Source organism: Pseudonaja textilis, chromosome 4 (genome assembly GCF_049901715.1).
Source record: "Pseudonaja textilis isolate UNSWEBS1 chromosome 4, rPseTex1.2, whole genome shotgun sequence".
In the NCBI taxonomy this organism is placed as follows: Eukaryota; Metazoa; Chordata; class Lepidosauria; order Squamata; family Elapidae; genus Pseudonaja; species Pseudonaja textilis.
The window spans coordinates 88,879,919-88,901,704 of NC_141993.1; the positions used below are offsets into that span (position 1 = coordinate 88,879,919).

General features: G+C 44.7%; 1 protein-coding gene across 1 annotated transcript in view; it reads right to left on the reverse strand.

Moving 5' to 3' along the window:
• Positions 1-10,463: 10,463 nt before the first annotated feature.
• CHRNG (cholinergic receptor nicotinic gamma subunit) overlaps positions 10,464-21,786 on the reverse strand; it is a 49,344-nt gene continuing 38,021 nt past the window's right edge. Inside the window, exons 9-12 of the mRNA XM_087933663.1 lie at positions 21,050-21,164; positions 19,814-20,021; positions 18,584-18,717; positions 10,464-10,928 (exon numbers count right to left, since the gene is read on the reverse strand). Of these exons, the coding sequence (XP_087789789.1) occupies positions 10,758-10,928; positions 18,584-18,717; positions 19,814-20,021; positions 21,050-21,164 (628 nt within the window). The 3' untranslated portion in view covers positions 10,464-10,757. The remainder of the gene's footprint in view (positions 10,929-18,583; positions 18,718-19,813; positions 20,022-21,049; positions 21,165-21,786) is intronic.

Genomic DNA, 21,786 nt, shown 5'->3' on the forward strand with positions numbered 1-21,786 from the left:
TACACATGCTGTACTCTGACAATAAAGCTAATAATAATAACGCCCTTTAATATTCTATTGCCTGTTGTCAGATTTCTATGGGTTCATGTAGGGGTCATAGCTGGCTCTATAGCCAAAGTAAAAATCCCAGGTGTTTGTCTGAGCTAAGTTTGGTTGAAGTTTCGGAGGGTGATGCAATGAAGGGGCTTGTGTTCTCAGAGGGTCTTAATGGCTTTTTCCTGTGCTGGATCTTGGGTGAGGGTATTTGCTTATGAATAGAGCTATCTATCTCTTTATCTCTTAAGTGCTGGCATCTGCTGAGGGCTATTAAGAAAAGTGGGGGGCTGCTTTCTCCCCCTTAAAAAAACGTGTTTCTTCATTTCTCATCCAGGGAAATATAATCTTCTGCCTTTTTAAAAATATTTCTCAAAATATTTCGTTCTTTGAGTGCTAACTTTCTACAGGGGGTAACAGAATCTGAGTTGGCTTGTCAGAAGGCCCCAAAAGGGGATCGTGGAACCCCAGGATTCCCTGTAATTTGGGGCACCCAAAGGTTATGGAATGCGGAAAGTTGTTTTGTATGATGAGCAAAAATATTCCAGGATCGCCTGTGAGCACCTGTTAAGCCTTAAACTAGATCTGAGAGGAAGAACGAAGTAGATTTCTCCTCCGCCTGCACCTCAATCACCAAAAAAGCCACCACAGGCTAGAGGTTCATCAACAGAGGGATAGATCATGTGAAGATGATCGCCTGAAGGGTTAATATCACTTTATAATGCCTTGGTAAGCCCCCACCCCCATTGGAGCATCCCGTTTTTGGTTATTACAATATAAAAAAAAGATGTCGAGATTCTAGAAAGAGTGCAGAGAAGAGCAACCAAGAGGATGACGGAGCTGGAGGATAAAACATCCAAAGAAGATTTCCCCACCATCCAGTCAGAGCTGAAGAAGCTTCTTGGATGAGAAGCGAAACATCTTCAAAGAAAAACCAGAAAGTCCAGTTGCCTCTTGATTTTTTTAAAAACAAAAACAAAGAAGAGTTGCAGGAATTGAGGATGTCTAGATTAATGAAAAGAAGGACTAGAAGGGACATGATAGCAGTAATGGGATATAAAATTTTTTTGCTACCGGTTCTGTGGGTGTGGCTTGGTGGGCGTGGTCTGGCTTAGTGGGCGTGGCAGGGGAAGGATACTGCCAAATCCCATTCGCTCCGTTCTCCTGTGCAGGGCAACAAATGAAGACCCAGGCGATCAGCTGGGACTCGGGAGGCAGAGAATAGATGGAGATGGGGCCAGTCCGAGGTGGGATTTGCTGGTTCTCAGAATTACTCAAGATTTCTGCTACCGGTTCTCCAGAATGGGTCAGAACCGGCTGAATCCCACCTCTGAGTCTTCCCATATCTAAGGGACTTCTACAAAGACAAGGGGCTCAACTTACACCAATAGCAAGAGCACTTAGACTTATATACTGCTTCATAGTGCTTCACAGCCCTCTCTAAGCGGTTTACAGAGTCAGCATATTGCCCCCAACAATTTGGGGTCCTCATTTTACCCACCTCAGAAGGATGGAAGGCTTTTCTGACCCATGTCCTTTTCCAACAAATCAAACACAATCTAAGAGGAACAGAAACCTTGTAATGCTTCTGCAAAATAATTGGCTGTGATAAGCACAAGCCTTGCCAAACTATGCGAGACTTGTCAAAAGATAACAGACAAGAAATAATTTGCAATAGAAGAATCTTCAAATACAAACTCAGGATACTGGAATGTCCACGAGGCTGAGTTTCAAAACGTCTTTGCTTCCTGCAAAGAACGTCTGATTCACAGCTGGCTTTTCTCTTCTTGAAGGAGGGGCCATTACCTTGCAGCCTTACTCTTGAGTCGCCCATGCTGCTGCAGCTGCTCTTTCCTGCAAGCAATCCTGCACACACGCGCACTTGGCACAGGCTCCTCATCGCTGCTGCCAGTCCCCACAATCTCTGAAGGCAGCAGTCCACTCCCCAACGGTCCTGGACCCTCATCTGAGTTCTCGCTCTCCTCAGCTGTCCGCACCTATTGCTGGCTAACCACAACAAAGGCTGAGTCAACCTTAAGCCTGGTGAGATTCGAATTGCCAAATTGCAGGCAGCTGGCAGTCAGCAGAAGTTGCCTGCAGTACTGCACTCTGAACCACTGTGTCACTGTGGCTCTATGACAGTAGTTGAAGTAAATTGATGTTATTAATGAAAAGAAAGACTATTCAATGAAAAGAAGGACTAAAAGTGATATAATAGCAGTCTTCCAATATCTGAGGGGCTACCACAAAGAAGAGGGGGGCCAAACTATTCTCCAAAGCACCTGAAGGCAGGAGAAGAAGCAATGGAGGGAAACTAATCCAGGAGAGGAGCAACCTAGAACTAAGGAGGAATTTCCTTGACAGTGAGAACAATTAATCAGTAGAATGGCTCTAGAGGTTGTAGATGCTCGTCCATCACTGGAGGTTTTTAAGAAGAAATTGGACAACCATTTGTCTGAAATGGGAAAATCCCCCCAAAAGTCTGCAGGAAAATTCCACACCCTGTTTTCCTACTGATTGATCGTTCTTTATTTGGGATTGCAGGATACCGTCTCCAGCTCCGTTCTCAGGGGGAGAGAGAAAGAAAGAGACTTTTGGCTTCATGCAAGGAAAGCAGCAGAAGCAGCAGAAGTCTTTCCTTCTCTCTCCCAAAGTCCGCCAGAAATGAGTCTTTGTGAGACTTGCCGCACCGGCGCAGCCTCTTGGAGCGGGAGGCCTTGCAGGGTCCCAAACATTCAGTTCTGGCAGAGTTTGAGGGAGAGAAAGAAAGACTTTGGCTGCTTTCCTTGCGTGCAGCCAAAAGCAGAAGAAGAAAGAAGCAGCCTGGTGGCCAGGCAAGGCTTGTGGGGCGAGTGGGGAAAGTTCTCCCCCCTCCATCCTTCCTCTCCTCCCCTCACTCCCTTGTTCGCAATGCAAGCGACGCAAGCCTTGTGTTCCCACGGGCCGTGTGGGCAGCGCAGCCTGGTATTTCTGCGCAGCCTGGATTAATTGCGTTGGGGATGAAATTTCTCTGAGGACCACCTAAATTTTCTCACGGAGCCAATGGTCCCCGGCCCACTGGTTGGCAACCACTGGATTAGATGACCTCCAAGGCCCTTCCCAACTGCTATTTTGTACTATTCCGCAACCGCCTCCTGCACCCTTCTCTGCCCCCCTCGTCCCATCCTGATGCGCTCGGCGGTGGTGGTGGGCTGCTGTTGTTGTTTTCCCCTCATGCTCTGCACCACTGCAGCATTTCCACATTTATTATTCAGCTAAACACACGGCCCCTGCTGTCTCCAATATTGGTTATGGTGAGATTTTTGCGTTCCGCTTATAATAGCGCTCTGGTGCTGTAAGCCGACAAAATACCCATGTAAAAGCAGCCTGATGCTGCCAGCTGTGTTCTCTCTACCCGCCACTGTTGCATTAATTGTTTTGCAAATGATGGCACTTAAGGCTTTAGTCTCGCTCCCGAGCCCAGCTGTGCGCAGAACAAGTTTGCTGCCGCTTCATTTGCTCCCTCGCCAACTCGGCGGTGTAGGAGCTCATCCCAAGCTCATCACGAGAAATGCCTCTCCTGCTGCGCCTGCTAAAGAAGAGGAGGGTTTGTCTCCATTCGCTCCTTGTTCTCCACCACTTGTCTGAGTCCCTGGTGGACTTCAGGTCGGCTGCATTTTAATTTCCCCCCACCTTTTTAAAAAAAAGAATGAAAAAATGATTTTCTTCCTAACGTCAAATCCGGCACTGAAGGAGGCTGGAGTCCTTTGGGGCTCTCTGAGCTGAGTTGTTTTTCTTGCAGACGTTTTGTGACCCCGCTAGATAACACCATCAGGGCTAGAAGGGAGTGGAATTTGCAGAGTGGAGGAGGAAGAGGAGGACTGTGTGGTCCTTGGTGCTCTCCGGTTGTTTTCTTGCACATTCATTGCAGAATCATTACGGGGTCTTTGGTGCTCTTTGAGTTTGGTTGTTTTCTTGCAGACATTTCATTACCCCACTAGATAACCTCATCAGTGCTACATGGGAGTGGAGGAAGAGGAGGAGGACTAGGGGTCATTGGTGCTCTCTGAGCTTGTGTGTTTTCTTGCAGATATTACATTACTCAACTAGGTAATAGTACTAGAAGGAGGAGGGGCAGTCTAGTTAGTACCTATATCTAGTTTTTATTTCAAACATTTATATAGCCACCCAGCTTTCCTCCAATTCTGGGTGACTCAAGTATTGGTGTAGTTCAGTGTAACAAGCTTTGCAGATAACCCTTTCCATGGCCAAGGGTTAGGCCTAGCTGAACGTGCAGGGGCCAATCTGGGCTTGACCAAACCATCAATTAATTCGTGGGAGTTGAAGTCCACCACATCTTCAAATTCCCAAAGTGGAGAAACAGAGTAGAAGTTTTTTATATAAAGCATCAGGCTAGAAACCAAGGAGCGAGTCAGTTACAAATCATCTGGGTGGCTTTGGGCCAGCCTCTCTCTCGAAACCCTGGGGAGAGGACAATGGCAAGCTATTCCTTGCCAAGAAAACTGCAGAGCCTTTTGTAGGCTGTTGCAACAAGAGTCTGCAAGACCGACTTGACTGCAAAGCATGGATTGATAAATGTTACAAGACAGGCATTTGAGCTTTAGCAAGATTCCCAACGCGGCCAGCAGAGGGAGCTGTTGCACCAGACCTGTGAAATGGACTGTTCCCAAGTATCCGCTGGGGACCATCAGTTCTTTCGGGAATATCCAGGGCCCGGATATCCAGTGCCCCTTCCAAACGCACATCCTTCCAACTAGAAAGGGAAGGGGGAGAAAATTAAGTCTGGGAAAGCCAGCTTAAATCACCACAGGCTTTTAAATGCTTGAAAACAAGCCCATTGATTTACACCCATCCTTTTAGCGACCAGTCCTTGTACTTAACAACCGTCTCAGCATCCCAACGGTCCTGCGATCAAAATTTGAGGGGCTTGGCAATGTCTTTACGATGGTTGCTGCCTCCCAGAGATCATGTGATCACCGTTTGCCGCCTTCCCAGCCGCCTTCTGACCGGCGAAGTTAATGGGGGAAAGCTGGATTTGTTTAACGACTGCATAATTCATTTCATAACCGCCGTGATTTTGCTTAACCCCCCCATGGCGCAAAAAGGTGCTATCAAAAAGGTGCGATTCCCCCCAAATAATGCTTTGCTTAGCCACAGAAATTCTGGTCTCAACTGCGGTCATAAGTCAAGGACTACCTGTAGCAGGACTGAATGCAGGAAAAACAAACCCACCCCTTTTCCTTCTGCCTTCTGAGTACTGATATAGGTAGTCCTTGACTTACAGCGGTTCATTTTGTGACCATTCAAAGTTACAACGGCACCGAAAAGAGGGGCGTATATGTGTTGTGGTTTGCCGCCAGCCAGTGCAGACGGCAGCAGAATCAGACAGTGGGGAAGAAAGGGGACCAGTCAGGGAGTCTGGAGAGGATTCAGAGGAGGGTCCTGTGTCCGACGCAGAGATGGCGCCAGGACCATCTGGGAGTGGGGTGCGGACTCTGGAGTCTTTGGAGTCTGACAGCAGCGAGGCCGAGGATCCAGGGGAGCCTGTTCCCAGTGCGCGTGTGCGCAGAGCTGCTAGAAGGCGAGAGCAGCTGAAACAAAAGGGGTAAATCAGGAGTAAGGCTGGGAGGTGACTGCCCCTCCCATAAGGGATAAAAGTCAGACATCAATGACGAACTCTTTGCAGGAAGCAAAGTAGTTCGATCAGTTCCGAGTCCTCCTTGAAGCTCTATGTACTCTGGTCAATTTTTTTTCCTGGTACTTCGGTTGGTTTCTGTTATAATTAATTTGGATACTTCTGTTTTTGGCAGCATTCCACAGCACTGAAAGGCATGTGCTTATCTTGGGGAACTGTTTAAGATTAGTTCTGGCTGGGAACAAAAGTCATTCCCAGCGTTGTAATAAAATAGGTTTTGCTTTTAAAACAAATTTGTGTTCAATTACATTTGACAAAGCCTGGGTTAGAACAGTATGCTCATTTTTTTCACACTTATGACCATAGGATCATCCTCATCATGGTCACCTGCTTAGGAATTGATTTGTATTTATGATGGTAGCTGTGTCACGTGATCATTTTGCCACCTTCAGCCTAGCAAAATTGACAGAGGAATGCCAGAGATTTACTGAACAACCGTGTGACTTACACGACTGCAGCAATTCACTTGAATGTGGCAAGAAAAATCGTAAAAGGGGGCCAAAACTCAACAACTTCCTCACTTAGTGACATCATTTTGGGGCTCTGTTGTGGTTGTAAGTCGAGGACTACCCATACAGGACTGGCTACCTAAAATCTTTTCTATAATCTATTCCAGGGGTTGCCAGCCTTTTGGACCTCAGGGACCACCAAACTCATAATTTTAAATCCCACAGACCAGAGACCCTGGGAAAATCCCGCAAAAAAAGTCTGCAGGAAAGTTCCCCGCTCCATTTTCAATCATTCTTTATTTGGGAACATAGGATGCCGTCTCCAGCTCCGTTCTCAGCAGAAGTGGGGGGGAGAGAGAGAGACTTTTGGCTTCATGCAAGGAAAGCAGCAGAAGTCTTCCTTTCTCTCTCCCAAACTCCGCCAGAAACGAGTCTTTGCCGGCGCAGCCTCTTAGGGCAGGAGGCCTTGCAGGATCCCAAAGACTCATTTCTGGCGGAGTTTGCGTGAAAGAAAGACAGACTTTTGCTGCTTTCCATGCGTGTAGCCAATAGCAGAAAAAGAAAGAAGCAGAAAGAGGCAGCCTGGTGGCCAGGCGAGGTGCATGGATGGGGCAGGTGCCCCCCTCTGTTCTTTTCCCGCTTCCCCTCACGAACTCCTGTTGTTCACAAAGCAAGCAACGCAAGACTTGTGTTCCCACGCAGCCTGGATTAATTGCTTTTGGGGTCACATTTATCTGCAGACCACCCAAATTTTCTCACGGACCACCAGTGGTCCCCGGCCCGCTGGTTGGCAGCCGCTGATCTATTCTGTAATCTCTGCAGGAGCCTGGAATGTTGGTTTTGTTCTGTTTCCCAGCATCCAAACAGACCATAGAGAAACAATGGGTTTGTTTAATGACCTTGGTGTTTGCTTTTGACGACCGCATTTGCTTAATGACTCCTTCAAAAATGGGTCATAAAATCGGATCAGCGCACAACGATCCGCAAAGTCCTATCTAATTACTTTAGGGTCCAATCCAGTGTATCTATGTTATATATGGTTCATAAGAATGCAGCCGTGGCTTTTATCTCTCTTGCGTTTCTAAACGCTTCAGGAGTTCAGCCTGTACCAAATCTGCTGCAAAATTCTTTATTGACTTTTAAATTTCCTAACGCAGCCAATAATCAAATTAAGTTTCTGCAGATTAGAAAGTTACTTTAAAACGTGGAGAAAGTTTCTAAGAAGCAAACAATTAGAAAAGGGGGGCTAGGAGAAAACCAGCCAAACAATAACAGGCTGCTAATGAATAGCAAAGCTTTAAAAGCTATTATTCCAGCGTACAGCGAACTATTAAAATAGAATCGAGTCGGGAAATTATACAAATATCAGCAAGGAATGGCACGTTATCGCGTCGCACTAAAGATGTGCTAAAAAAATTTTCAAGCTGAGGAAATATATATATATATATATATACTGGAGAATTCACAACATTCTTCTTTCTTCTCTGGGGATTTCCCAGAAGTCAATCCTTCAAAGCAAAATCACTTTTTATATATTTGAGAAGGTCTCAGCTCTGCTTTCCCAAAAAAAAAAACCAGCCCAGGACACACAAACCCTTCCTAGCACGAGGTTTTCCACCGCTTAGGTTAGACCTGGGCATTCTATTCCCATGGAAATATTCTAATATTTTGAAACAATGGGCCCAAACCAACAACATAAAACTTAATGTGGAGGAAAGCAAAGTTTTACACCTGGGCAGGAAAAACCAAAGGTACAAACAGGTGAAATGTGGCTCAAAAGCTAACTGAAAGGGGACCTTGGAACCCTAACAGACGCTTATTTAAACATGAGCCAGCAGTGTGCAGCCGCCGCCAAAAAAGCTAATACAATCCTTGGTTGAATAAAGAGGCACCATCAAAATCATGTGGAACTGGGATTCAATTTTTTTTTACTAGTGGTTCTGTGGGTGTGGCTTGGTGGGAGTGATGTGGCTTGGTGGCCGTGACAGGGGAAGGATACTGCAAAATCCCCATCCTTCCCTACCCCACTAACCTGCTTTCCAGCTCCGTCCTCCTGTGCAGGGCAACCCAAGGAGACCCAGCTGATCAGCTGGGACTCCATGGGAGGCAGAGAATAGATGGGGCTGGCGGGGCCAGTCAGAAGTGGGATTTGCCGGTTCTCCAGCACTGGTCAGAACCTGCTGAATACCACCTCTGATGTGGAAGTATTAGTACTGCTTTATAAAGCCTTTAGTAAGGCCACATCTGGAATCCTGCATCCAGTTTTGGTCAGCACATTAGAAAAAAAAAGATGTTGACACTTTGCAAAAAGTGCAGAGAAGAGCAACTAAGATGATTAAAGGTCTGGTGAGTACTAAAACATACGAAGAACGGTTGCAGGGATATGAGTTTGGCCTGTCTAGAGAAAAGAAGGAACTGCGGGGACATGGTAGGAGTCTTCCGGTATTTGAAAGGGCGCCATAAAGAGGATGGGGTCAACTTATTTTCAGAAGCACCAGAGGGCAGGACAAGAAACAATGGATGGCAACTCATCGAAGACAGAAGCAACCTGGAATTAAGGAGAGCCTTCCTAACAGGGAGGACAGTTAACCAGTGGAACAGTTTGCCTTCAGAAATCATGGGCAGTTCCATCACTGGAGGTTTTTAAGAAGAGTCTAGACAGTCACTTATCTGAAATGGTATAGGATTCTCCTGCTTGAAAAGTGGGTTGGACTAGAAGACCTCTGAGGTCCCTTCGAGCTCTATTTGGATTGAAGTTAAAGGTAAATAAGTCTGCACCATGTATGCAATACATCTCCATTGCTTTTATTTGGAAAGCGATTGCTCCTTTTATTTTTTCAATTGATGTATGTGTGTGTTTGTGTGTGTGCGTGCCTACACACCTTCACAGCCTTATTGGTTTAACCCTCCACAACTGTCTGGATTTCTCATGTAGCCTCTTGGGGAAATTAATTGCAAATCTACACACACACCCCAAAGCTATGCAGTACCCCAGAGGGGTTAACACAGACCCCAGAAGGCTGGGCTCCGTGGGGAAGAGATTTCCCACACCCCAAAACCCTCTTCTTCAAATTCTTTAACTCAGTGGTACAACAATGGTGGGACTCATCTCCGGGGGTGGAATGAGTCTGCCTACCGAGATGAGGTGGACCAACGGTTGCTTTCATGCTGTGGAGACAATAACTTGATCCTCAACACCAGTAAGACCAAGGAGCTTATAGTGGACTATAGAAGGAACAGATCAGACATCCAGCCCTTGCTTATCCATGGAGACCGAGTGGAGCAAGTGGCCAGTTTTAAGTTTCTGGGTGTTACCCTAAAAGAGGACCTGACCTGGGGTGCCCATATTGCAGCCCTGGTCAAAAGGGCCCAGCAGAGATTATACCACCTGAGGCTTCTTAGGAAACAACAACTGGATAGAAAACTGCTGGAGACCTTCTACCGCTGCACCATAGAGAGTATCTTAATTTACTGCACCTCTGTATGGTTTGCCAATTGCACAGGGGCAGATAGGAAAGCACTCCAGAGGGTTAAAGTCATTGCCCCTCAGAGGATCCTGGGTTGCCCTCTCCCCTCTTTGGAAGAGCTTTATAGCTTCCTCTGCCTTAAGAAAGTTCAAAACATCCTTAAAGATCCATCTCATCCTGGGAACCCTTTTTTGGAACTATTACCATCTGGCAGACGGTACAGGATAATAATAAAAACAAGGACAAATAGGCTGAAAAACAGCTTCTATCCCAGGGCGGGAGCTCTCTTGAATTCTACTATCTAGTGCAATATTAATGGAATATCAGGGGTTCTCAGTTCAATGTGTGGAGTGTGAAGGATGTGTGTTTGTGTTGATTTTCATGGTCACGATGTGCCCTGAAGATGGTGTTTGATTTCGTTGCACAAGATTCAATGGCAATAAAGTAAACTAAACTAAACTCCCCTGACACACGTTTTTTTTCTTAGCTACTCATTTGATCTCCCCACTTTTTGAAATAATATAACTGATAGTATCTTATCAATAGGAATTGAATCATGCCTCAATTTCGGGAGAAAAGACACTGAGAAACACTTGCAATAAATCACCTGAAGTGTATCTTAAAGGAAACCCACCTTTCAAAATGTTTGTAAAAATTATTATGGTGATAGGTTGCACACTCAGCCAGAATGCCTAATTTCGATTTGGCATTTCTTCCGCCGATCGAGCCTGTCCCAATTATCAGCTTGTATCCGAGAACAGTAGCTCTGTTGAATTCTACTGCCTTGTGCAATATTAATATAAAATCAGGGGTTTTCCATTTATTTGCCTAAAATGCGAAGGATGTGTGCCTGTGTTTATTTTCATGGTCATAATGTGCACTGAAGTTGGTGTTTGATTTCGTTGCACAGGTGCAATGACAATAAAGTAAATTAAACTAAATTAAACTCTCCTGACATGCATTTTTTCTTAGCTCCTCATTTGGTGAGTTTACACATCAGGAAGTCCAGGGTTCGTAGGTTAGGCCCCAAAGCCTTGCACTGCGGCCTTGTTCTCCGTATGAAATTCCTCCAAGGAGAGGATCCAGTTGAGATCTGTGGATCCAGTTCCCAGCCTACTCCGAAGGCAGGAATCGCCTCGGATCTCCCACAAAAGGTACTGCTGGAGCTTGGTTGAATTGAGCCATCAGGAAGACGCCAACGGTGCCAAAGATAAAAACAGAGGCCATGAGGAGGAAGCAGACACGGTCAATGACTCTGCCTACCAGGATCCATTCTTCATTTTCCTGGAAAGAAAGAAAAAGAAAGAACGAAAGAAAGAACGAAAGAACGAAAGAAAGGAAGGAAGGAAGGAAGGAAGGAAGGAAGGAAGGAAGGAAGGAAGGAAGGAAGGACAGGAAAGAAGGAATGGAGAGAAAGAAAGAAAGAAAGAAAGAAAGAAAGAAAGAAAGAAAGGAAGGAAGGAAGGAAGGAAGGAAGGAAGGAAGGAAGGAAAGAAAGAAAGAAAGAAAGAAAGAAAAGAAAGAAAGAAAGAAAGAAAGAAAGAAAGAAAGAAAGAAAGAGAGAGAAGAAAGAAAGAAAGAGAGAGAGAGAGAGAAAGGAAGGAAGGAAGGAAGGACAGGAAAGAAGGAATGGAGAGAAAGAAAGAAAGAAAGAAAGAAAGAAAGAAAGAAAGAAAGAAAGAAAGAAAGAAAGAAAGAAAGAAAGAGAGAAAGAGAAAGAAAGAGAAAGAAAGGAAGAGAGAGAGAGAGAGAAAGGAAGAAAGGAAGAAAGGAAGAAAGAAAATAAATAAGGGAACTCGAAAGAAAAGTTAATTTTCTTGGAAGGAAGGAAAAGTCAAGGGAACCGCAAGGCAGAAGCTTTCCAAATGTTGGGGTGGAAGAAGAATGGAGGCCCCCAGTTCTGTGGGCATGGCTTGGTGGGCATGGCCAGGTGGGCATGTGACTGGGTGGGTGTGGCTATGCGTTTTTTTTCTTTCGCAGCACCTCCCCTCCCCCACCCCCGCATCCTGTTTTTTTGCCTACTGGGCCTCACGGAAGCCTCCTGGTAAGGTAAGTACAATGTCAACTAAAAAATACTTCTTTGGTCTTTTAGTTGTCAGAGGAAACGGAGTGGGGAAAGCAGTGCATTCCTTAAATGCTTCAGACAATTGCTAGGCAGCCCGAAGCTGTTGGTGTGCAAGATTATTACTGGAGAGCGTGATTGATGACTCTTGGCTATGGATGTGTCCCATTGGAGAATATACATCCAGGGGGTGGGCGAAGACCAGGGTCAAGGGGGAAATGAATGATGTGTCTTAGAGTCAGCTGCACCCAGATAACACCGACATGGTCACTCCTAATAAATCATTTTTTTTTTAACTCTGAGAGATGTGACTAGAGACTTATGATTTGAATGGGGGTGTATTGTCGGAGCCCTGACATACAACAGCGAGGGGAGGGGATCAGCTGTGCTGCGTGACTTAGATTAGCTAGAAAGCAAGAAATCCAATGATTTCTGATCGGTGAACTGGTGGCATTCTTTTACTACTGGTTCGCCTGAACCAGGCCGAACCAGTAGAATACTACCACTGCTTATAACCATGGTTGTGTAATGTAGAATCATAGTTGTGTGCCATCCAAGCGGTTTCTGATCCTTAAAAAAAAAAAAAAGCCTTCCCAGGATGTAGATTCAACTCAAGAGTCAAAAAAGTCAAGATGGCAGCCACGTTATGTATGACACAAGTAAAAGCTAGAGTAGGATTTCCATCATGGTGGCAGCTCTCATCACTTTTTGAGACACACACACACACACACACACACAATGATCCAGCTTTCGTCCTCACGTGTGTGGGCTTCACAGCATGGTCCTGTGGACTTCAACTCCCAGAATCCCCCAGCCAGCTATGAATTCTGGGAGTTGAAGTCCACGCATCTTAAAGTTCCTTCAAGATGGGAAATTGAGAAATACGGTTGAGAAATTCTGAGCTAGAGACTATCTTTGGGGGGATTTTTGAGAAGATACAATAAGAATTATTTCATTTATTTAAAATTTAGAATAGAATAGAGCTAGAAAGGACCACGGAGGTCTTCTAGTCCAGCCCACTGCTCAAGCAGGAGAATCTATTAAGTTATTAAATTTATCTGCCATCCATCTCATGTTGAAATGACTCCGGATGGCTTTGTACGGGAGGAGAGAAGCTGGATTAATGTCTCAGCTGTCTCCGTCTTAAATTCAGATGGATTTCTGTTAATTCTGCCTTTTTTCCTTCCCGGCTCACCCTCATCCTACCCCACTTTGCCACTGTCCGGAAACAGCCAAAGATTGATACACACGCCATTTCCTATAATTTTTACTCACATTTTCTGCTAAGGTTTATGATATTTTAAACCTGTCAGGTACCCTTTCAATCTGCTACTTTCTTAAAATGATATTTTTGCATTTCTTAAAAGAGTGGTCCTAGGAAATCTGGGGGACACCCCCCCCAGGGGACATCTCGGGGGGGGGGTTCCCCAAAATCAAAACGATTTGCCAGCCTATGTGGGAAAATAATGCAATATTCAAATCCCATCCCCCAATTGCGCAAAGCACTAGCGGCAGCCATGAAGTCTTTTTTTTTATTTTTAATACAGTCACTATGGATAAATGCAACCTATGCAAAGAAAAAAATTATTTGGGGAAGCCTTTAATTTCTAAATAATAAATAAGTTAAATAAGTAATTTAATTAATTAATCCATCATTTATTATTATCATTATTTTTTAAAAAATGGGGAGTGGTCCTGAGAGAAAAAGGTTTAAGAAACCCTGCTCTATGCCAATTTATGTGCTTTATTTTGTAGAGAGAGCATGTTGTCGAAAGCCTGTGTAAGCCAGGTCAAAAAAGTCAAGATAGTAGCTGCAACTGTAGGGTTGAAGAAGCCTTTCCCCGTTTTTTAAGGCGTGGCTGCCACCTTTATTTTTTTGACCTGTCCTGCCCAAATCTTTGCAAAATTTAGAGATGCATTTCAGTTGATATGGGCTACCAATTTCCAATTTGTTTTCCTTCTTTTTGTCATGAATCACTTTTGAAGCTGACAAAACTCCTGTTTATTCTATTCTGTTCTATTCTATTCTGTTCTGTTCTGTTCTATTCTATTCTATTCTATTCTATTCTATTCTACTCCATTCCATTCTTCATTCCAATATCTATTCTACTCTATTCTATTCTACATTCTATTCATTTTCTCTATTCTGTTCTATTCCATTCCATTCTGTTCATTTTCTATATTCTATTCTGTTTTGTTCTGTTCTACTCATTTTGTTCTGTTCTGTTCTGTTTTATTCATTTTCTATATTCTATTATATTCTGTTCATTTATTCTATTCTATTTTCTATTCTATATTCTGTTCATTTTCTATATTCTGTTCTATTCCATTCTGTTCATTTTGTATATTCTATTCTGTTTTGTTCTGTTCTACTCATTTTCTTCTGTTCTGTTTTATTCATTTTCTATATTCTATTCTATTCTGTTCATTTATTCTATTCTATTTTCTATTCTATATTCCATTTATTTTCTATATTCTATTATATTCTGTTCTATTCATTTTCTATATTCTGTTCCACTCCATTCTATTCATTTTCTATATTCTATTATATTTTGTTCTATTAATCTGTCCTCTTCTCTTCTGTTTTATTCATTTTCTGTATTCTATTCTATTATTTTCATTTATTCTATTCTATTCTATTCTATTCTATTCTATTCTATTCTATTCTATTCTATTCTATTCTGTTCCTATTCTATTCTATTCTATTCTATTCTATTCTATTCTGTTCCTGTTCCTGTTCTGTTCCGTTCCGTTCCGTTCCATTCCATTCCATTCATTTTCTATATTCCATTCCATTCCATTCTTGATATGCAACCAACCGTTAAAGAATCACCTTAGCCAATCAGATCTCCCCCAGTTGACCAATAGGAGAGCTAAAGGCCCCAATGCCCCTCCTCCTGAAGTACCATAGCCCCCGAAGGTGCAAAACTCTTATCGCTTTGACTCCATTTCAAAGAAGACAACCTTTTGTACACTCAGATGTGCAAGAGAGGTGGGGCTTCGATCATGACAACACACCCCCCCTCCTCTTGCTGATTTTGACACACGCACACACCCCTCCACAATGTCATTGTTGGAGAAGGAGGCAGCTAACCAAAGTTTCCAGTGAGTTGGAAACCTTATAAGGAAGAAAGACGGGGGGGAAAAAAACTTTTCTTTTTACAGAAAAAAAAGAAAGAAAGAAATTTTTAGAGGCGCTGAAACGGCCGACAATTGGACACCTTTCATGCAAAAATCATGAAACCAAATAAGTTTCCACGCTGAACAATTTGTTTTTTTTTCCCAGCACTTTAAATCTAACTTATTTATTAAAACCAAACAGGGGGGAAAAAAAAACTGCAGAGAGAAATAAAGGAGAGAGAGGTTGAAAATACAGCCAAGCTACAATCTGAGGATCAATTTTGACTTGCCAGAGAGAATAGATGAAAGTAGGTCTGATTGCTTCCTGCAATTCAGATCTGAGAGAAATGCTGATAAACGTCTATTTTCTTTCCAAAGGAATGAAGCCAAACGGCGAGATTTCCAATTTCTCTCTTTTTTATTTTCCCCCACTCTCCCAAAAAAGGCTTTTTAACCTGCCTCTCAACAAGACATGGAAAACAGGCAGCGAAGCTCCAGATGCGAGGATCAATCTCCATAAACAGCAGTGCAAAACTTCTACATAGGGAGCATCCCGGAAATGAACCCACAACCATTTAACTGAGTTGGGAGGGACCTCGTAGGTCATCTAGTCCAACCCCTTGCCCAGGAAGGAAACCCTACACCAGGGATGGCGAATATTTTCGACACCGAGAGACCAAACCGGAATGCGTGTTTATTCTGGAGCACCGGAAACCCGAAGACCAGCTGGCTTGGGTTTTTTGGTCATTTTTGGCCATTTTTTCTGGCCATTTTCCGGCTGTTTTTCAACACATTTTCAGGACATTTTTGGGCCAAAAACATCCTGAAAACATCCCGAAAAACACACTGGTTTTTTGGCATTTTTCAAGACATTTTTCTGGCTGTTTTTTAGGCCATTTTTCGGGCTGTTTTCAGGCCGTTTTTCAATCATCTCTGTTTCTTTTCTCTGTACTCCTTCTGCACCCATAATGCAATACGCACGCGACCCAGCGGGGTTGGACTAGATGACCTACAAGGTCCCTCCCAACTCTGATTACCTATTAGTTATCTGTTATCTGACCCACCCACCGCCTGAACATGCGCATGCATCTCCCCCACATGCATCACCGCAAGTGCATGCATGGCAGATACGCAACCATCAGCTGGCTGGCTGGGGGCGCATGCGCATGTCCAGTGGATCAGTTCTGGACGATGGCTCACATGCTGGCAGAAGTGGCTCTGCGTGCCATTTCTGGCACGTGTGCCATAGGTTTGCCGTCACGGTTCTAGAGTCTCAACATCCTTTTTATAGTGTGGTGACCAAAACTGGATGCATTACTCTAGGTGTGGTCATACTAAGGCTTTACAGAGTGGTATTAGTACCTCCCTTGATCTTGATTGTATCCCTCCGTTAATGCAACTCACACACACCCCTCTCTGGGGTAGCCCCTCAGATATTGGAAGGCTGCTCTCCTGTCTCCCCTGGTCCTTCTCTTCCCTAGACTAGCCAGGCCCGGTTCCTGCAACCGTTCTTCATATGTTTTAGCCTCCAGTCCCCAAATCCTCCTGGTTGCTCTTCTCTGCACTTTTTCTAGAGTCTCAACATCCTTTTTATAGTGTGCTGACCAAAACTGGATGCAGTACTCTAAGCGTGGTCTTTCTAAGGCTTTACAGAGTGGTATTAGTACCTCCCTTGATCTCGATTGTATCCTTCCATTAATGCAAATTATCATTGTATTGGCATTTAGATGGTCCCTCATGCATTCTATGATGCCGTAAAGGAGATTCAGAGGCTGGATTCAGAAGAAGCATTCCAGACCATCCTGCCAATATCTGGGAAGTGATAAAAGAGGCAGGAAAGACCCTTATTTTGGTCTTATTGATTAGAGGTACTCCTTGACTTATTAGGGGATTGCAGGCTAAGACATATGAAGAACGGTTGCAGGAACCGGGTAGGTCTAGTCTAAAGAAAAGAAGGACCAGGGGAGACATGATAGCGGTCTTCCAATATTTGAGGGGCTGCCCCAAAGAAGAGGAAGGGGTCAAGCTTTTCTCCAAAGCCCCTGAAGGCAGGACAAGAAACAACGGGTGGAAACTCATCAAGGAGAGAAGCAACCTGGAATTAAGGAGGAATTTCCTGACAGTGATGGCAGTTGGAACTCCTTGCCACCAGAAATTGGGGCTGTCCCATCACTGGAGGCTTTGAAGAAAGAGAGATTGGACAGCCATTTGTTTCAAAGGGTACTATAGGGTATTCCTGCCTGAGCAAGCAGGGGGCTGGACTAGAAGACCTCCAGGGTCCCTCCCGACACGGTTATTTTGTTATTTCCTTCAGTCAGCAAGCATCCCTGCTGCTGATTGGCGGCCAAGGGCCCCTCTGGTCCGCATCCCATCTCTGCTGTGCCGCTCGCCAGGGTTGGATCCCATCATTCCGTAAGGATAGACTGCTCCTGGGAGTAAGGAGGCTCTCTTAGGGGACGTGCTTAGGATTGCCTTTGCATTTAGACGGTCTCTAAAGTCCCTCTCAACCAGTGGTGGTCTCCTGCTGGTTCAAACTGGTTCGAGTGAACTGGTGGTTCCGGCAATCATCTGGCCCTGTCTACTTGCTCCCGCCCTATCCTGTCCTACATTTCCGTGTTTTTCGGCTCAGCGGATTCGCGCAGCACAGTGGATTTCTGCGCCTCAGCTGTTTTACTCACCGGCGGTGCTCTAGAAGGTAAGCTTTAGAGGCCAAAATGGGTGGTTTTGGAATGCTGCGCGCGAACCCAAGGGATACTTTAGGCCTGCGCGTGCTCACAGAACCAGTTGTCAAACCGGTTGCAGCCACCACCACTGCTCTCCACCCATGCATTCTATGATGCCATGAAAGGAGATTCAGAGGCTGGATTCAGAAGAAGCAAAGGTATTCCAGACCATCCTGGTAGGCGATAAAAGAGACCGAGAAAATACTTTGGTGGTGACCAAAACTGGACACAGTCCTCTAGGTGTGGACTTACTAAGGCTTTATAGAGTGGTATTAGTATCTCACTTGACCTTGACTGTGTCCCTCTGTTAATGCAACTGTGAGGACAAAGGCCACACAGTCAGATAACCCGTAGGAGTCTCTTTATTGGCTCCAACTTTGCCCCCAATGTCCTGGTTACCTTCTGGGTTGGAGAAAAACTCTCCCAGGAACAACCTTTGGCTGCAGAGAATCAAGTCTAAAACATGGTCAACAAAAACTGTAACTAAAAGTCCAATCAAGGCAAAATGAGGCAATTAATTTGGCAGGGCAAGAGCAAGAATTCCGGATGTGAAGGAACGGCCGTAATTCAACACGGTTGGGAAGATGCCAGGAACTCAGATAACCAAAGTCAACGCAAAATAAATTCATGTTTGTTCCCAGCAACTGCTGCACGCAGGCTGCATTTCTTTAAACTCTCTTCCTAGGTGTGGCTAATGAAGGGAATCAAGGCCCTTTCATCCCCCGTAAGCCACTCAACCCATGTTGCTCCCTTCTCCGTTCCTCCCTGCGTGCCCTTGGATGAAGAGGCGGGTGGGCCTGGGTCTTCCTCCGAACTCCCTCTCCCTTGTTCTACCTCTCCTCCGCTCTGTTCAGCCGGTCTTTGCCCTTCCCCAGTTTCCTCCACAGCCAACGGAGCCACACTCCCACCCCCTGTCAGTTCTTTGTCTTCCTCTTTGGTTTCAGACTCCAACAGGGGCATGACAGCAACTTAGGATTGTTGTTAATGCAACTTAGGAAGTTGAACCTTCCACCGCCCTTTTCCGTGGTACTTACGCTGTCAAAATTGTTCTTTTCTTGCAAAGTCTTGGTGATGTGGTTGCAGGCATTCACACAGGACTGGATTTCCAGAGCGGCATGGCGTAGGCTGTTGCAGAACTCCTGGGGGCCTCCGTTCTCCAAGCCTTCTCCTTGAAATGGAAATGAAAGTAGTAGAGAAACATCAAAAGACCAAGAAGAAGGAGCAGCTCCGGAGAACTGGCCGTTTCTGCCTGAACGTCTAATGCTCTTCCGTCAGCGCAGCCCTTGTGTTGACACAATCCTCGACTTACGACTGCAATGGCGGCTGGAATCTCCATCGCTAATGGAAGCAACGGGTGGAAACTAACCAAGGAGAGAAGCAACCTAGAACTAAGGAGGAATTTCCTGACAGGGAGGACAATTAACCAGTGGAAGGGCTCCAGCGTTTGTAGATGCTCCTCCATCACTGGAGGTTTTCAAGAGGAAATGGGACAGCCATTGGTCTGAAATGGTACAGGTATAGGGTCTCCTGCTTGAGCAGGGGGTGGGACTAGAAGACCTCCAAGGTCCCTTCCAACAATAGGTTCTATTCTATTCTATTCTATTCTATTCTATTCTATTCTATTCCATCCCATTCCATTCTATTCTTCATCCAATATCTAATCTTTCTATTCTGTTCTGTTTTGTTCTGTTCTATTCTTCATTCCTATATGTATTCTATTCTATTCTGTTCTATTCTATTCTATTCCATTCCATTCCATTCCATTCCACTCCACTCCACTCCACTCCATTCCACTCCATATTTTCTATTCTATTCTATTCTATTCTATTCTATTCTATTCTATTCTATTCTATTCTATTCTATTCTATTTTTCCTTATTCCTCATTCTATTCTATTCTATTCTATTCTATTCTATTCTATTCTATTCTATTCTATTCTATTCTATTCTATTCTATTCCATTCCACTCCACTCCACTCCATTCCACTCCATATTTTCTATTCTATTCTATTCTATTCTATTCTATTCTATTCTATTCTATTCTATTCTATTCTATTCTATTCTTCCTTATTCCTCATTCTATTCTATTCCTATTCCTATTCCTATTCCTATTCTATTCTATTCTATTCTATTCTATTCTATTCTATTCTATTCCATTCTATTCCATTCCATTCCATTCCATTCTTTGGATCAGATCTATTCCGACCTTCCCACCCCGTTGCCCATTCCCCCAGCCAGGCTGCCCTCCGTCCTGCCAGAAGCTCACCAATCTTGGCCAGGAGGATCTTCATCAGGCCGTCCCGTTCCTTCTGCCTCTCGAAGAGGAGCTCGCTCCGGGCTTTCCACAGCATGTATTCCTCGGCTTTGGCCATCAGCCCCAGGGAGCTCCGTCGCCGCGCCAGCCGATTCCCAGCGGGGAGCGAGATGCGCCTCATGTGCATGCCCAGGTAATGGGGCACCAGGTGCAGGAAGAGCTACGGAGCCGGGCATCGAGACACGTTGGGAAGCGGGAGCAGAGAGGAACGCCAGGAAAAACTTTCCATTTGTTCATGGGGGGGGGTTGGAGTGGGAGCAGGGAAGAGATGGGAAGAGACGGAACTCCTCGACTTACAAGAGCTCATTTACTGACCGTTCAAAGTAAAAACGGTGACTTACGACCAGGGGAGGGATTAAAAAAATCCCAGCAACCGGTTCGCTGCCCGGTTGCTGGGTGGGCGTGGCCATGGTGGGCGTGGCCTCCCAGAACTTTCGGAAGGGGTGCTTTTCACCTCCCCCAGAGTCTGGAGGCTTCCTTCGGGCCTCGGGGAGGGTGAAAACAGCCTCCCCCAGGCTCCGAAGGCTCTCCAGAAACCGGAAACAGGGTCATTGTCAGCGTTCCAGCAAACCTCCATTCCAACCAATCACTCCGAGACAAGACATCTCTGAAAGGTTCCTTTTATTGGGAGAGTAACTGGTACATCCGTCGAATCCCGAATCTGAAAGTTTCGGGAATTCCTTGCAAAAGTTAAAAACTATAAATCCGTCCCCCATCACATGGCCCAATCACCATCCATCCCAAAGGAAGACTTCCTTTTCACTACGTTGCAACACTACGTGACCTTGAAACAGCAAAAGAATCTTATTTTGTCTAACTCGATATACCCCAATGAATTCCACCCCCCTTCTTTCACTTTCCCGGGCTCAATTGTTTGGCAGCGTGGGAGCATCGGATCTCAATATGGCTTCCAAAGCTGATACTTGTTTCTGGACTTCCGGTAGTTCTCGAAGGCCCGTTTTCCGCCCTCCCAGTTGCCAAGTTTGGACATCCCTGGTGTAGGCTGTCATTTCAAATCAAGGGACCTCTTAATTAGATCAATGAATGTAAATAAATCGACCCCACCCACCCCACCCAGCCAAGCTTGACTTAACGGTACCCAAAATAAAATGAAAGCCTGGGAACACGGAGGAGAAGGCCCAACACGCATCCCATGAAGGTGGAAAGCAGAGCCTCCTTTGGACTCACCTGCCGGATTCGCTCGGACATCGAATGAGTATTGGGCGTGCGCAGAGAAACGTTGAGGACAATCACAGCGTTCACCACAATAGCAATGGTCACCCCCAGAAGGAAGGTTAAGTACCTTTCAACGGAAATAGAATGACACTGTTTATCTTACTGATTATCTGTTTATCTGTATATCCATCCACCCATCCATATCTCTATTATTATCTCTCTATCTCTCATCTATCTATCCTTTCTATCATCTATCTATCATCTTTCTACCAATAATCTACCTATCTACACTATCCTTTATCTATCTCTATCAATCATCTATCCATATCTCTCTCATCTCTCTATCTATCCATCTCTCTCTGTGTGTGTCTCTATATATCCATCTCTCTCATCTCTATCTATCTATCATCTATCTATCTATCTATCTATCTATCTATCTATCTATCTATCTCTATCTCTATCTATCATGATCTCTTTCTCTATCTCTCTAGCTAGCTAGCTATCATCTCTGTCTAATCTATCATCCATCCATCTATCTATCTATCTATCTTTCTATCTATATTTATCATCTATATCTATCTCTATATCTATCTAACTCTATCATCTAACTCTCTCTATCATCTCTATCTCTCTATCTCTCTCTCTATCCTCTTTATCTATCTATCATCTATAATCTATCTATCTATCTATCTATCTATCTATCTATCTATCCTTTCTATCATCTGTCATCTATCTATCTATCTATCTAT